Source organism: Gavialis gangeticus, unplaced genomic scaffold (assembly GCF_001723915.1).
Source record: "Gavialis gangeticus isolate Ggan-Ray unplaced genomic scaffold, GavGan_comp1, whole genome shotgun sequence".
In the NCBI taxonomy this organism is placed as follows: Eukaryota; Metazoa; Chordata; order Crocodylia; family Gavialidae; genus Gavialis; species Gavialis gangeticus.
The window spans coordinates 19,278,055-19,294,976 of record NW_017729034.1 but is presented as its reverse complement, the minus strand read 5'-3'; the positions used below and the strand labels follow the sequence as shown (position 1 = coordinate 19,294,976).

At 43.8% G+C, this 16,922-nt stretch overlaps 1 protein-coding gene across 1 annotated transcript in view; it reads right to left on the bottom strand.

The window, feature by feature from the left end:
* CAPN14 (calpain 14) overlaps window positions 1-14,987 on the bottom strand; it is a 58,525-nt gene extending 43,538 nt beyond the window's left edge. Inside the window, exons 1-6 of the mRNA XM_019527645.1 lie at window positions 14,635-14,987; window positions 8,756-8,825; window positions 7,037-7,155; window positions 6,318-6,454; window positions 3,057-3,231; window positions 1,023-1,088 (exon numbers count right to left, since the gene is read on the bottom strand). Coding sequence (XP_019383190.1) covers window positions 1,023-1,088; window positions 3,057-3,231; window positions 6,318-6,454; window positions 7,037-7,155; window positions 8,756-8,825; window positions 14,635-14,871 — 804 coding nt within the window. The 5' untranslated portion in view covers window positions 14,872-14,987. The remainder of the gene's footprint in view (window positions 1-1,022; window positions 1,089-3,056; window positions 3,232-6,317; window positions 6,455-7,036; window positions 7,156-8,755; window positions 8,826-14,634) is intronic.
* Between the last annotated feature and the right edge of the window lie 1,935 nt (window positions 14,988-16,922).

Genomic DNA, 16,922 nt, shown 5'->3' with positions numbered 1-16,922 from the left:
GAACCAGGTCCATCCATTCCAGCTGTGGAGATGTTTTTACAGTGCTCACAGTCTGGCCTGGAGCACACTAGCCCATGTCCATCCCTGGTTCTCCAAGGGCTCTGAGACAATCAGGAGCTTTTTAATCTCCTATGAGCCCGTCTCAGCAGCCAGGCCATGGCAGCTCCTGAGGGGGTGGACCTCTTCGCTGGCCACCTGTTGCATAGGCCACATCTCTGCAGTGGTCGTGAAAAACCCTCAGAGGTTGGTCCTGACTGATGTTACCAGAACCAGAAACTCATGAACTACAGCCAGTGAGACTGGGTGGACCCTACAGCCATTGCTTTGTACACAGGGCTGCTCACCCTTTCCTGCACACCTCTCCGGGAAGTGGAGACTGTCCTGCAACCTGCCTTATGCACATACTTGGGGCAGGATGCTTTCTGCCAATCTGTATCTCTCAGCCTTCCAGAGCTGGACGGACATCCAGTACCCTGCCTCATGAGTTTCCTCCCCCACCCATTTCTCACTGCATCAGCCAAGGAAGCCACATGACATCCAGCCATGCCCAGCAAAGAACTCTAAGCTCCATACAATTTCCTCATCCTCTGGTCCCACTCTGATGCTCAGTGGTAAATAATTCAACCACCCAATGGGCCAGCCTTTAGTCAGAAAACTGTAAGGTAAACCAGGGTTGGGAAGCCAGACACAGGGGCCACAGATCCAACCAAGAAACTGAGAATTATGGTCAGGAGCAAACCAAGAGTCAGAAGCTAGACACAGATCCCAGAAGCACAAGAACAAGAACCAGAGTCAAGACAAGGCACTGGGATCAGGGCAGTCTACAAGGTCACCAAGGAGACTTGTGAGGACACCTCACTGCTATCTGCCCTGCTGATTTTAAGGCAAAGTCAGCTTCCTGACAGCACAGCAGCCCATAATTGGCTGCCAAAAGGACAACTCATCCCTAGAAGGAGTAGTGACTCCTCACTCTGCTGGCATTCAAAATAAGTCTAAAGATAGAAAACCAGGGTTGTATTTACCTTTCTAATACCAGTCACTGTGTAGGCATGACCAGCTACCAGCCCATTCTCCAGCACCTTTATTTCCTTCAATCATGTGATTTAAAAAAAAAAAACTTCATTAAGTGTATTAACAAAACAACAACTGAAACCAATTCTGCCCTGAGTTACTTTGGTAAAGCCCTTGCTGGAGTCACAGAGAGATGTCCTGTGTCACTGAAGATGGAATTTGACCCCTAGTAACTTATAGTCAAGGTTGACCTGCAAAATCCAGCTCTAGACTCGCAACACTGCATAGTTTAAGGAGTATTTGGAACTGGAGGATTTGGTTTGACCTTTTATAAAGGTAGGGGTCACATGCATGTTTTAGGTCTCCATCTGAGGTCAACTTCCCTCCTGTCATCAAAGTCTACAATATTTGCTTCAGAGAAATATCACAGGTGTTAACCTGAGACTTTGAAGATCTAGGTACAGGATCCTGTTAGAATGTTAGACAATGCATTTAATGAGGTTTCCTTGCTTGCAAATATAAGACAAGGGGCTTTTCCTTTCAAGCTGACTGGGGAAAAAACTTCCTGTATGACCTTTGGCACAGAAATTTCTTATTCTTTCGGTGCCTCAATTCCTCACATCTAAAACAGTCTAAGAGTTAAAAGACCCCAAATGGAGATTGTGGGGAAAAATACACTAAAGATTACATGATGCTCAGAAACTAGAGGGATGGGGGCCATGTTAACAGACAGAACAAAGAGTGAAGTTACACATTGCACTTAGACCATACTAAGGGTATTTAAAACACAAGCATCCCCACACTACAGCTCATTAACTTGTGCCAAGTTCCCTCACAGCATCTCAAAGCTACCCCACTTCAGATGAGGGTTAACTCTGTGCTACCAAGATCATGTTAGGGTAACTTCAGTCTGCTCCCCAGATACAAAACAAGCAATCTGCAGTCCTCTAGCATCCCAGGATGCACTGCTCCCATGGATGGAGCCCAGGTGTTCTGGCTCCTAGCCATGCCCCTGCTTTCCAGTCCTTTAGTGGCAACTCTGTGCTGTGCAGGCAAGAAATGGTGTTAGTCCTTAATGTGCAACTGCTCATAGAACATGCTGAACACTCCACATATTTCATAGAATAATAAAATCATAGAAAATTAGGATTGGAAGGGATCTCAGGAGGTCATCTAGTGCAACGCCCTGCTCAAAAAGGACCATCCCCAACTAGATCATCCCAGCCAAGGCTTTGTTTAGCCGGGTCTTTAAAACCTCCAAGGATGGAGCTTCCACAGCCCCTCGGGGTAACCTTCTCCAGTGTTTACTACCCTTCTTGTGAGAAAGTTTTTTCTGATATCTAACCTAAACTTCCCTTGCTCCAACTTGAGACCATTGTTCCTTGTTCTGTCATCTGTCACCACTGAGACAGGCTAGCTCTATCTTCTTTGCAATCACACTTCAGGTAGTTGAAGGCTGCTGTTAAATCCCCCCTCATTTTCTCTTCTCCAGACTGAATAAGCCCAGTTCCCTCAGTGTCTCCTCATAAATCATGTGTCCCAGCCCACTAACCATTTTCATTGCCCTCCACTGGACTCTCTTCAATTTGTCCACATTCTTTCTGTAGAGTGGGGCCCAAAACTGGACACAGTACTCCAGGTGTGGCCTCACCAATGCCAAATAGAAGGAAAGAATCATTTCCCTCGGTCTGCTGGCAATGCTCCTACCAATGCAGCCCAGTATGCTATTAGCCTTCGTGGCAACAAAGGCACACTGTTAGCTCATATTCAGCTTACTGTCCACTTGGCCACGACTTGTCCACTTATTTAAAGTGGAAATTTAAGTACAGTCTAAGTGTAATGTGTAACTTCACCCTAAGACTTGCACAGCAAATGTGCAGAACTTCAAGAAATCTGTTTCTTTTAAAATAAATAATAAAATAATAAATAATAAAACAGCTAGATTAGGGTAACATAGGAGAAAAATATTTGCATAACAACTGCCAGCCAGGGAAAACATAGTAGGTGTTGATCATTAATCCAAATGATATCAAGTCAGCTCTCACCCCTAAATGGGTCTGGCAACCCATGAGAGATCTGCTGTAGGTTGCCCTTGTCAGAATATCCCAGAGATCAGGAGGAGCCTCTGCCAGCTTGATTGCCATGTTAACTCCACCTGTAAAGTCCACCAAGGCTTCTGACACTTGTCCAATCTGCAGATCTTCATAGGAGCCGTACAGCCTATCAAGACAAATACAAAAATACCTGCTGTTTAGTTGTAAATTCAGAGGTGACGGGGTTGGACTGCTATTAAAAAGGAGCATGGGATTAGGAGTGGGCTGCAATATCAGACTGAAGGTTTTATATGAATCCTCAACATTCAAGTGGAGGGAGATCTAGATCAGTGTTTCTCAATCCATGGGTCATGACCCAAAAGTGTGTCACAGGAATATATTAAAGGGTCATGAACAAACTTTAAAAATGGATCAGTAAACTTTAAAAATGGATTCTCCTTTAAAGGAGAAAAACTTTGGAAATTGTGGCTTTTCCCTTGCAGGCTAGCAGAGTTCCAGCTTGCAAGGGCTGCTTGGGTCCCCCCACACTGTCCCATATACCCACCCCCAGCTCTACACACTGGGGGACTGGAGCCTAGGGGCATAGGGCAGCAGTTTGGGAAGGAGGGGCACTGGTTTGGGACTGGCTATTGATGTTCACAAATGGGTCCTGGTACAGAAAAGGTTAAGAACCACTGATCTAGATAACTAATTCCAGGGAGGGCTTTGTTTGGAAGGTGATTGCTTCATCCAGTTCCAGTTCAAACCCCTGCACTAAGCAATTAGTAAAGGTTTCCCTACAGTATGCCTACCACACACGTATGTTAACTAGTTTCACCTGAACATCTCAATAAACATCACTAGTATTGGGGTAGTTTACAACACACTTAGTTCACAATAGGTTGCCAAATTATGCTTGGCTGTTTGCTTCAGCTTTTACTTCCAAGGACACACTTTTTCCAGTCAGCTGGAGCTCCCTGACAATTCTGCCCAGGTGATTGGAGAAGCAGTGCCCTTTGAAATAAAAACTACAGAAAACATCTGGATCACCTCAGTAATTCCAGCATAGCTATATGCTGCAGTTCTGTATATCCCAGGTTACTTCATATTTACTCATCTTTGCAGGGGGTAGGGAACTGAAAATATCTAGTACTTGAAGCATCTATTGTATTGTTCATTAAGACCTTAACCTTCTCTTGATTTTCCTCACCATTAAAATATTATCTCAGAATACCAAAGCCAAATAAAACTTTCTCAAACTTCATCCTGTCTCCCTTTCACCCAACACTAGTGTGAAGAGCAAAAACTTCATTTTTCCTCTTTCCTATTGTCTCTCTTCTGATACATATTTATCATTCTCTCCTATTCTTAGGTGTCATTATTCAGGCCAAAAACATTAAGTGGATTCAGTATCTCCTTGTAAGATTATGAAGACTATATATCTTCTATTGTGTCCTTCTCAGTGCAATTACTTTCTTAGTGTTGATGAATGGTGCTACACTGACAGCCTTGGAGACTGAGGATAAAACTGTTAAGTGTGACTTGTGGTTTATTGAGTGCTTAATATTTAGGAGTCCAAATGAAAGAATGAGAAGGGCCTGAACATTCAGGGTGTGTGCTTAGCCTGCCTGCAGATGAGGTTTCTGTAAGGTGTCTTGGTTTGGGCACCCAAAAAATGGAGGCACCCAAATCACAAGCCACATTTGAACAGCTTTGCTTAAGGTCCTGTATAGATCCACAAATGAGCACAACATAGGCAGTGGCAGTGCAAACTTGTCTGTTCCCCACAATCAATAGGTTTCAACCTTGCTCTAGCATGATGACCAAGGGTTAAGCAATAGGCCTGTGCGAAGCAGCAAGTATTCGATGCAGATTCAACCTATTTGGAGGGATAGTGATTTGATTAGGTAATTCAAGTCACTGTCCTGATTCAATTTGGCCAATTCGGATTCGGAGATATGGCGCCGATTTGGAGACTTGGCCATAAGCTATAATGGAGAATCACTAAAATACCTATAACTTTGCCTTTATTTTTTGTAGATGAAAACACCCGGGATGGTAGCACCTTCTGAGGGCATGAAGCCTGTCACATTTCAAGGAGATATGTGCAGGGGTTTCTGTGAAAGTGCCCCTCAAACTGTTGAAAGCAAAACTCGTATCACTTGTGTGTGTTCAGGGGTGTAGGTTGTAGCTGTGTCATTATGAAGAGTGCTGGAAACATTATGAAGCATGCTGGAAAGGCAGGTGCTAGGTCTTCTGGCAGGGGAGGGAGAGGGGGCAGAGGGAGACCTGCCTTTCCAGCACTCTTCATAATGCTTGGTGTGCTGCAAAATGTGTGTGTGTATTTCTAATATATGTTGTGCTTTCCTGCACAGTGATGACACACAGTCAGGGAAAACAGAAGAGAGACTAGCTACCAAGAGACAAGATAGCAAGCCAGAGCCTTTCAGACTCCACTTTTCCAAGAGAGAGACAGCTCACAAAAGACACAGATCACTTCACACACAGCCTCATATGTTGTTTCGATGTCCCTCCCCCAGAGCACTGTGATTGGAAGGGAACTCAGGGAAAGATCACAGTCACTGACCAGCTACAGATGTCAATATCAGAGCAATCTTCCCCATCTTTGTCTTCCCCCTCCCTCTTCTCAGTTTCTGTTTCCTGCAAGCCTGCCTTCCAAAGCTCTGAATCTTTCTGAACCGATTCCAGGCTTCCGAATCAATTTGGACCTTTTAATGGGTCTCCTGATTTGATTCAGATTTGGATATTCGGCTGCCTAATCGGGCTGAATCTCCTTTGAATTGAATCAGCCACCCCAGCTTCACACAGCCCTATTAAGCAAGTACAGTGAGTTATTCTGCACCTTACAAGCCAGCATGCTCTGTTAACCAGCATGCCGGCTTGTCAGGGCTCATAATGGAAAAGTGAAACCAGAAGTGCCCACCAGTGGCAGCCCGAACAGGCAAAGACGCCTGTTCAGGCCACTCAGTTATCCAGTATATTTGTTATCCAGCACCTTCCATTCCCCATGGGTGCCGGAAAACAAAGCTTTTACTGTAGTTCTGTTCCCATGCTTATTCATACCTTAGCTTCCCTACAAAGCTAGTGGCAGTTGCTATAGCAATAGTTATTAATTTTAAAAGTTTGAAGATCAGAGCTACTATTCTAATATGACAAGTCCCAAAAGTCTTTTCTTGAGAGAGGGAGAATTGCATGTGCATAAGGCAACAAATTGTAAAGAGATTATCTGTACCACAGAGTCAATTCACTTACTTGGCATATGCCTTTTCCAAAAGGGCTCCCCAGAAGAGATTCTTGCAAACAGAGGAGAGGAAAACTAGCTGGCCATCCTCATTTACCGGCAGTCGGTCATCTACTACCACGTCAACCCATTCACCAAAGTGCCAGAACTGTTCCAAGAAATGATCAAGCAAAATGCTATATATCACTAGGTTGTAAATCCCCTTTAGTAGCATATAGGGAAGCATGTATTAGCTATGGGCATGTTACAGGCTGCCAGAGTAATCCATCATTGCATGATGATTCTACTGTGCCAAGAAGAATCTACTGACTCACTCTTGTGGCTAGCTGATAACCCCACCCAAGCGCAAGGGAGTAGATCACAGGCTAAAAAGAGAGGAAGCAGTGTGGGACAGAAGGGTCCTGAGGGAAAGATTTCTAGTAGCAGCCGAAGTGTGCAAGTGGGAGATATGGAGACTGAAGTAAGATAGGGACAACCACAGCTTGAGAGGAAGGTAGAGCTGAGTCTTTTAGTCTGTCCCAAGAAAGGTGACTTTGATTTGACTCTACGACTGGGCCATTTCATAGGGAATAGGGTTGGAACTCCCCCCAGTGGTAGCTTTACAGAGCTCCCTCTGAGAGTAACAGTAACTGGTCTATAAAATATCTGCAGACAACACCCTGCTCACTGAACCAGAAAGCATAAAGTATGCCTTCTGGGAACTTTCATTGGTATAGGGAAGGAGACGCACCCGGAAGTGGAAAATGCCAGCATACTTCCGATCAAAGCTTTGGTTTTTTGGCACAACCAGAGCCAAGATGTCTTGATGGAATGTCAAGGCTCCCAGGGCAGCAAGGAACCAACAGTCTTCTGTGCCAGAAAAAAGGGAGATATAAATATGGTGGTAGAGAACAGGGGGGGAATCAAGACATCAAAACAGAATTATCACTTTCATTTGAAAATATTTTTTGGAAATGGCAGCCAGTTGGTTGCTTTTAAATTCTAACTACTCTCCGCTCCAAAAAAAGTAAGGGAAGCCATAACTTCTATCTAGTTATAACTATTTTATTTTTCAGTTGCTATTTTAACTTGTACTAGAGGCTGGTTTAATTTGAAACCTTGCTAAAATTGTTTTTAGTGAAAATATTCAGGGTTTCATTGAAAACATTTTCTTTTAGTTTTCCACAATCAAACAGCCAAGAAAAACAAGTTCTTCTGTGAATACCTGTAATTTTTCAGAGAGAAATTTTTTTTCCTGACCAGCTCCAATAATACTGGTCAGTACTTATCAAACTTTGTGTCTGAGGATCTCAAGCACTTTAAGCTTTAATTAATTAATTAAGCCTCAAAACATATATCTTAGGTAAGTATTGTTATAATATTTTAACTTAGGGAAACTGAGGCACAAAGATGACTTTTCCAAGTAGTAAAGCAGTAGTGAAGCTGGGAAGAAGTCATAACCATCCAGCTCTATCGCCTAGATAACATTCACATAAGAGGATGACAGTTCTTCACAAACATACATTAAATTACTGTAGCCTCTTTTTGCCCACTGATATGAGATGTTAATCAGGATGGACAACAAAGCTGCAAAACTTCCCGTTTTCTGCCTCCAAGAATTTATTGCCAGGGCAACGCATAGAGGATGCATGTGCACTCCCTGAGCATGGCGGTGTACCCCCCTGCAAAAAGGTGCCGCCAACACTGTCGGCAGTGCCTGTGGGCAGTCACCACTTGCCATCCTGCGCCAACAGTGCCAGTGGCGTCTGCAGGAGCTCCCCTGCTTACTGCCACCACGCTCCTGCCACTGCACTCCCGCTGCTACCATGCCCCCCCAGCCACTGGGGGCATGCGACATTCATGCATATTGCAGTAGTCACAGACCCTTCTGCGGCCTATACAGTTTGAAATACAATATGTGGTTTTGTAGGGTTGGAGTGCAGGATAGTACAGGACACAGACAAGAGGCAATGCTTTTTTCTGGTGATATCTTTTATTTGACTACCTGTCTAATTTCATTCCCAACTATATAGTCCAATAAATAACACCACCAAAAAATCCTTGCCTCTAATATATGCTTTCTAACTAGACACAATAAGGAAGTTTTTGGCATCATTATTACTCACCTAGTGCCATTGATAAGTCTGCACTTTACAGACATGTAAAAAGACCAGGTTGTTTAATATTCCAGCACCAACTTATGTAAACATAATATGTAGGGTACACCACAGAGCTTTCAATGATTTGGGACACATTTTACCCTGTGGATCATATCTTAGCAGCTCACGTGAGTTGTTTTGTTAAGTATATTTTATATGACTCTATGATTACTTAATCCATGTAATAAAGAGCGGGACCAAAATTGTACTACCTTTTAAATTCCTTCATGAAGGATAGCACAGTCCAAATTAAGCACAATCACGATCTTGTCTGTAGGTATAAATGTGTGTACAAAAGAAAAAACACTTACCCACCAGTCCTTGGCAAATATCAAGTCGTCTTGTATTTGCAGCATAAAATACCGGATTCTCATGTAACTCCTTGGAACAAAACCAACAAAAAGTCATTGTATAGGTCCTGCAAAATCTCAAGGGTTTAACTGTTTAACTTGAACTGACTGCAATGCCACTAAAATGAGTTTCAGTGTATTCAAAGGTCTCTAAAGGCAAAACTCTGACATTCAACTTCAATGCTTCTAAGAGACGTGTCTGTACCTGGAAATTATAACATTGTAAAGTAAGTTACACTTACTGTGCTATCATTATTCCAGTATAGTTCCTTACGTAGAGACTCTTATTCCAGTTTATGTTTGTCATTTCAGTTTATCGACTGTCTCTTTAAAAGATTTCAGCTACACTGAATTAGCTCTGAAACTGAAATAAGTCTGGGTGGGGAGTTATACTGGTATAGCTATATGAGTTTTAACCATACCAGTATAACTGACACAACTCTTCCAGATAGACAAGTTCTAGAAGTCACCTCACTGCTCCTGGCAAAAAGGTCAGTCTCTGCACCTGAAATCAAACAATTACTTTTTTTGAGCAAAATTAAGGCTTTTTTGCTCTTTCGGGTTCTGCATGAGATTGAGCTGATTTTGAATGACATACATAAGGGGGCAGGATTCTCCTTTTTTCCCCACTTGTTATATAAATATAGGCCACATTTGTAGGTAGATTTCTTTTAGACATAAGGTTATACCTTTGGATTTCCTGGACCCAAAATGCTTATTTGGGGGCTAATTATAACAATCTCTATATTTTTCACCCTTTAGTTACTGACAGAAGTTCTCAACCTTAATTCCATTTCTTAACAAACGATTTTGGCACAAAGTTCTACAAAGCTGCTTTTTGCTCAGAATACTGACTCTTAATACATTAATTTAAGGATCTCAGTGACATGGTTCACAACAGAGGATACCGCCAGCTACTTCTCAGCTGACATGACTAATAACTGGAGCAGAAAATCTAAAAAAACTAGCTGATGTCTGTCAAAGAGCGCTCTGTCTGTAACCAGTGATTCTTGGAATTACTGTTCGGAGAGAAAATATGTTGTTATACTTCTTGTCTCACAAATGCCTCTGGGGTCAAATTAATAATGTAAATGTCAAACTTCTGTTTCACTTTTATGACCCACAAATTGCTCAAGCTAATTGTCATGCTGTTGGCTTCTGCCTCAGGCAGTTACAAAGAGATGGCAACCCCTCAGAAGCCAATTCTAGTAATTAGACACTAGTCCCTACCCCTGGTGAAACTGGGTGTTCTGTATACCGGTCAGTATCACAGACACAGCACGTCATATGCCCACCGACTGAAGGCAGAAATCTCGGCATGTTCACTGCAGTGTTGCAGTGTTGGGACTGAAAGAAGCATGGTAATTTTCCCCAGAGAATTTTTGCTGGGCTAAGCATAGCATCAGAACAAATGAGAAGCAATAGCAGGCTCCCTTGTGAAGAATTGTTATGGCAGCGTCATGAGGATTTCAGCTAGAACTTACACTGGGTCAATCATTTCGTCCTCCTTTATGACTATTTTTGTAACTCCAGCCTCTGTACCCAGCAGAACTTCTGTTCATGCCTCCAATAGTCCCATATTCAGAGAGAAGTAACTATATATTGTCCTGGGATGAGTAAATAGTGTGGGCTAATTGCAAAGAAGCTAGGCACAATCAGTCAGACAACCTTACAACACAAGTTACGGTCAGGGACTCTAGCAGACAGCCCAGCCTGGGCTAAATGCTTAGGCAACCACACGTGCATTGAGTCTCTGGTGACAAGCTCTGTCCCAGCCAATTAACTGGCTGGCTTCCTGACTGGATGTTGGGAGGGGCACCTACCCACTTAGTCCCAGCTGCGTCAGCAGATTGGGGCCCAGTCAAAGGTTCTGGTCCAGGTCTGTTTTGGTAAGCCTCCTGGTTTCTGTACTCTCTGGTTTTCCAGGTGCCTGACCCCAGTTTGGTCCTCTCCTGGACTCTGGCTTTGGATTTCTCTTTTGACGAGTTTCCTGACACTGTTTGTCTCCATTCTTGGACTCTGGCTTGTGGATTGTCCCTTGGATCTGGCAACTGATTCCTGGACCCTGACATTGGCCTGTGTTTTGAACTCTGCCAGATCTAGGGAGGGAAATCCAGGAGCAATCTGGCTCCCAAACCCCAACTCGGCCACTAGCCCCTGCCTTCCTGCAGAGGCCTAACCAATAAGAGACGCCTCCTGTGACCCAGTCCCTTGTTCCTACACAGCAGCAGAAGAAGAGAAGAGATGTGAGGCTAGAAGAAAGTGAAGAAGAAAAGAGATGCAAAGTGGTGAGAGCAGGAGGGAGTTATGCTTCCGATGATTTCTTTTTGTAAAATGTTCAGTTAATATAGTGAGAATCTTAACACAAACATGCAAAGAGGTTCCATTTAAGAGAGAGAGAGATTGAGGCTTATTCTTATCTTAATGCACAGATATATCAAATCAAGATGATATTTTACTCGGCGTATATGAATGCTGCAGAAACTCCAAATGCTGTAAAATTGTCAAATAAATCTTGAAAGTCATTCCAGTGAGCATGAATGCAGGAAAATGGTTTTCTAATGTAAAGTGCCCCACTGATCAGAATGTTGTTAAAACAGGAAAGCTTTAGGGTGGAATTCTATTGTCCTTTGTGCACCCAAACGGTACTTACCTAGCAATGGAAGTAGCCTTTTTGTCACTTAAGCACACTTTCAATTCTATTAGCTGTGAAGTGTGGATGTATAAGCATGCATTGTATAATAAGCATGCTCAGTAGGCTACACACTAGCCAGGCCTGTATGCAGTTTTATGTGCTGTAAATCCCAGGGAAAAAAAACAACTCAAAACTGGAGGAGGCCCCACCTATCTTCTAGCCCCAATAGTTCAGTGGTTAGGGCCAAGTTTCCCAGTAAGTGGGAAATGCGAATTATAAACCACCCTTACCGATACAAAGACACAGCTTTAACTCTAACTTCTTGTGCAGTGCTCAAACATACCATAGGTTAGTTGGTCTAATAAAAAATATGACATCTACCCAAACAACCTTGCATGCCATAGGTCAGGCATTCTCTAGTCCCTTCTCCAATGTTCCTTTTGAAGCTGAGCCTCTGCACCTTGCATATAATAGGATGAAATGGGTGAAAAGTAGGGCTGTCAAATGATTTAAAAATTTTGATTGAGATTAGTTGCACAATTAAAAAAAGTAGTTGCAATTAATCACAATTTTAATCACACAGATAAAAACTCAAAATTATGTGCAGGAAAAACTCAAAGTTGTGCAAAACTATGCAGGTATTTTGTATTTTGGAAGGTGGGTGTGGGGGGGGGAGTTGTGAAGGTGTGGGGGGCTGTGGGTGTGTGTGTGGGGTGGCAGGGTTGGAGCCCAGGGAGGAGGGTTCCTGTGTACACTGGCAGGATGTGGGGTACTGTGGGTCAGGAGTGAGGGGCAGCAGCAGAGCTGAAGGGGCTGTGGCTAAACAGATAGACACACATATAGACAGACAGACAGATACACCCACAGACATACACAGACACGGCCCAGCAGGTAAGTGTGTGGAGGGGAAGGGACACAAGGGAGGGTGGGGGTGGGGCAGATCGAGGCCCCAACAGTGAGGGAGGGAGTGGAGCAGAGGCAGGGAATGGGGTAGATGGGGCCCTGGGGCCAGGGCAGGTCATGGGACAATCATGGACAGCTCATCCAGGGGCACAGTGAGCTCCTGTCACTATGCACACCCCTGGGGGGAGGCACGGGGGGGCATGTACCCACCGGCTTTGTGCATGGGGCAGAGGTGGGCTGTGAGCTGGGCTCTGTGGGAGCCATGCAATGCCACGTGCCTCCTGCCACTAGGCAGGCAGGGGATGCAGCACAGGCAGCGTGCAGCTCCTGGAGCAAAAGCAGTGGGGCACAGAGCCCCAGCCTGACTACCCTATGCACAAATCTGGTGAGCATATGCCCCCCATGCCTTCCCTGGCGGTATGCATAGTGGTGGGAGGCCCCCCCACACCCTTGGATGAGCCGCCCATAGCTCCATCCCACAACCCACCCCAGCCCTGGGGCCCCATTCACCCCTGCCTCTGCCCCACTTCCTCCCTTACCATGGGGGCCTCGATCTATCCCCACCCATGCCCCTTCCCCTTCATAGACTAGTCTGCTGGATGTTGCTCCACACACTGCTGGGCTGCATTCCTGGCCACATGTAGGCTGTGACTGTGTCTGTGTCTGTGTGCACCACTCCCCCATACCGCTGGAGCTGCCCAGAGCCTGTGCCCAAGCTGCCCTGCAGTCCTCTGCACTCCCACTGCTGCCCCATTAGATGGCCCAGAGATTGCAGTGATGGTGGTGAAGCAGAGCCCAGGCATAGGCTCCAAAACCATCTGTGCGATTAATGTATTAAAAAAATTAACGTGAACGATTAATGCATTAATCATGTGCGTTAACCATGATTAATTGACAGCCCTAGTGGAAAGTAGTACTGAATCTCTACCCCAGTGGGAGCAAGGATCCAGACTAAAACACAGGGCTTACTCCCTTCCAGAGCAACAGCCACCTCATTCAGACATACAACTTCAGTTTTGTTCTCTTCCTTCCGGCCCTACATATCTCCCCTCCTAGTTGTCCAGGAGGCCAACTTCAAAAAATGCCCAGCCTGAGGTGTGCTGGTTAGAATACTGGGCTGGGAAGTTTGAGAGACATGTTCAAAACCCCTGAGAGGTAAGGTGGAACCTAGTTCTCCTACTTCCTGAGCAACTGCCCTTACCATTCAGCTATTGAGAGGGGAGCATCTAAACTCTTGTTTTTTAGCATCTAACAAGGGTTTTAGTGTGGCTAAAATTTCATGACTTATGTGCATACACTGGCCATGCAAACATAGCCCACTGAACATGCACAGTACATCTACATACATTGTGTGTCCATACTCTATGGGTGATAGAGGGTAATAGAATTACAAAGTGTACAGAAGTGCCAGACAGGTCATGTACATAGCTAAAAAACTGCTGTTTAGTCATATAAAGAGCAACAGAATTCCAACCTTAGTCTATATCTTGGAGTAAGCAAAATGTAGGCTGAAAACAGAAATGGCTAAAACTTTACCCTTTAATACAGGTGCCCCCAACTCCCTGTGGCTTCTGAGGGTAGAAGCTTTTTTGTGAGTTCAAAAGTTGGCAATTTTACATCTGTTTGTTTAAAGGGGCAAACAGGCACAAATCAGTTCCAACAAAGTATGTTAACTGCTCAGGACCCATCTTCAGGCCATGTCTTCACATGCATTGAATTTTACATAACTGAGTTACAGCTGAACCCTTGAAAACAGGGGCTGCTACATCTACTGCTTGCAGCCTGATTTCGGAAGGTGCAGCTACAGATCCTACTAATGTTAATGGGATCTGGGGGAATGTAGCTCTTCTGTAAGCAAGCCAGAACTGATGACCGTACCTTGACATGATCAATGAATATAGTCTTCTGTCAAATGGCGAGATTCACAGGAAGACACAATGACGTAAAGAGATATTGGTGGCTCAAAAATTTGCAGATAATTTTGAATGCGACTTTCAGAAGGATTCTATATGTATGTTGCTCTCTCTCCAGTGCCATGATGTGTAATGTAATTTTCCCAGGTTTCTAGGTAGGGGCTCAAGTCAACTTTATATCCACTTGTTAGCGGAAGCCCCTAAAAATTGTAACTGGCTCTGTTCCTGCCAAATGGTGCCTGTCAGAAGGGGTACCCTTTAAATGAACATCTTTGGTAGGTTTAACTAAATGGAAACCTACAAACAGGTTGTTCCAAAAATAATGTAACACTGCTCATCCATCTATGACATTGACTCACATAAAATCAATTCACTTGAATATCACTTACAGGTGGCCTCTTCCACTGCAGTTTTGATGGAAGTTTCTGTAACAGTGGACCTCTTCCAATAGAACTCAGGTCAGCCAGGAAGTCATCATCCTCAAACAAGCATTTATTCTTCAAGCACATCTCCAGCAAAGTCTGGTAATTCTGCAGAAGAGGTTTGCTGGGTTTTTGAAAGATCCTCTGGCATGAAGGCACCTCTGGTTTCTTTTTCCCTCGTCTCAGGAATGACAGCAGAGACATTCCCAACTAAAGGTGCTTATAGGAAACTTTTTCCTATGTGATCTGGGTGAACCCCCTCTGCCTTCTTTATAAGAAGCGTTTTCTTCAGCAGACTTCCTGGCTGTTAAAATAATTGTAAAAGGTAAGTTCAGTCTGACTGGTTTTTTAATTTAACTAGATGAGAGTTACTAAGTAAAGTAGGAGATTTTACTCTCTGCCTAGCTTAGGTTCTAACCTATTCCCATCACTAGGACATGTAAAACTTCAAGTCTCCGTAGACCAAATCAAACCACCATTGAAATCAAAGGAAAGACTCCGCTGATTTCAGAGGCCACTGAATAGGGCTTTTGTAATATAAAGTCCCTATATATTTATATTAATTATGCACACCATTGTAATTGCCTTTACAGACCTTGTGCTATCACATTGCAATCTAAGTGATGCTATTTTCTTGATCACTTGAAGTTACATGGACATTCCTAAGAAAATGTACTGCCAAAATAATAAAGTAATAACAAACCAAAGGATACCAATTAATGGAGTACATTGCCTGTAGCAGTCATTGCTCATAGTCTGCTTTTGGATTTCCCCTGCCCTTTTTTCTTTTCTTTCTGACTGCATTTTTTTGCATGATAAAACCGTTTATTCTAACATCTATTCCATCCAGCTGAATGCTATGTTTGCTGGTGTCGCACATTGAGGTTTCTCTTCCACGTACGTTGAAGACAAGACAGGAGTTTCTTTTCATCCCTTATGTGCTGTGCCCCATGACAGGTGCTTGCTTCTTCAAAATTATCTTATAAATTATTTTTCCTGGCCTGTCCATAATTGTTTTTCATTAGGAGCTGTGCTACAAGCTAGGAGCCATCATCCTTTAGATCAAGTGGTGAGATCTTCCATGTGAGGGGGTCCTGCTGTGAATTTCCAGGTAGCCAAGTTGTGTTTTTGTGACAGCTTGTAAAGTCACAGGTATCTCTAGTTTTATTATTACAGTAGAGACTAATAAATGAATTAAACTTGAATCCACAGAAATGACTCATAGACCTTAATGAGGTGGGGAGCATTTGGAAGGATTTTTGCAGAAAAGACTCTGTGAACCAAATATTCCTTGCAGCAGGGTTTTATAGGAAATTGCCCTGCCTTGGAATCCAGATTTCTGGATGAATGTCACACTCATCAAGGAATTCAAGTTCATCTGCTTTCCACATTGACAACTAATCAAAAAATCAGAAACCAACCAAACTACTATATTCTAGTATCATTTCACACACAGGTCTTCTACTTTACATAGTCAGATAGTCAAATGACCTCCCTTAGATGGTCAAGATTTCAAAGAATGGGGGAAGAATAAGACCCAGGGGCCAAGGACAGAAATTACACACAAACCAGTATAAGTGATTGGAAACAGGTTCAAATCTGTAACTGAACAGAAGTTCAGTGTACATAAACCACTTTCAAAATGCCCAAAACCAGTTTAAGGTAAATCTGTATGAACATAGTATCATACTTAACTGATTTAAGTTAAATCAGTGTATTGAAAATCTGTCCCAGACCCCCTCCAAATTCAAGTTAACTCTCAGTCCCCCAGCACCCCAGGATGCTTTGCACCTCCCATGCAAACCATCCCCTCACAGGGTGGGCAGGCTAGCCTTTGCCCAAACTGTCTGTTCCAGCTGAGCAGGGAGGTGTGCTCTGGTGCCCCCTGGCTTCTGGCCTGGGCCACTGCAGGCATGTGGCTGCAATTCTGGAATCAAAAGTGAATGTCTGTTCACTTGCTTATGGGTTTGTCTATGCAGCTTAGACTAACCTGCAAATATTGAATTGATTTAGCCTCAGAATTTTTAACTGTCTGTACTTAGCCTGGGACTAGTGAAAGAATAAGTCTGCATGGATCTAAACCCATGCTTTGCACACAGCTCTCTCTGGCACATTTATTACTGAAAGCAGTTGCTCATCTGCTTTTACAACCTCATAGTTGGTAGGGTCAGAAGGGACCTGAGTAGATCATCAAGTCCAACCCCCTGCCATGGCAGGAAAGAGTACTGGGGTCAAACAACCCCAGCAAGGTTTTC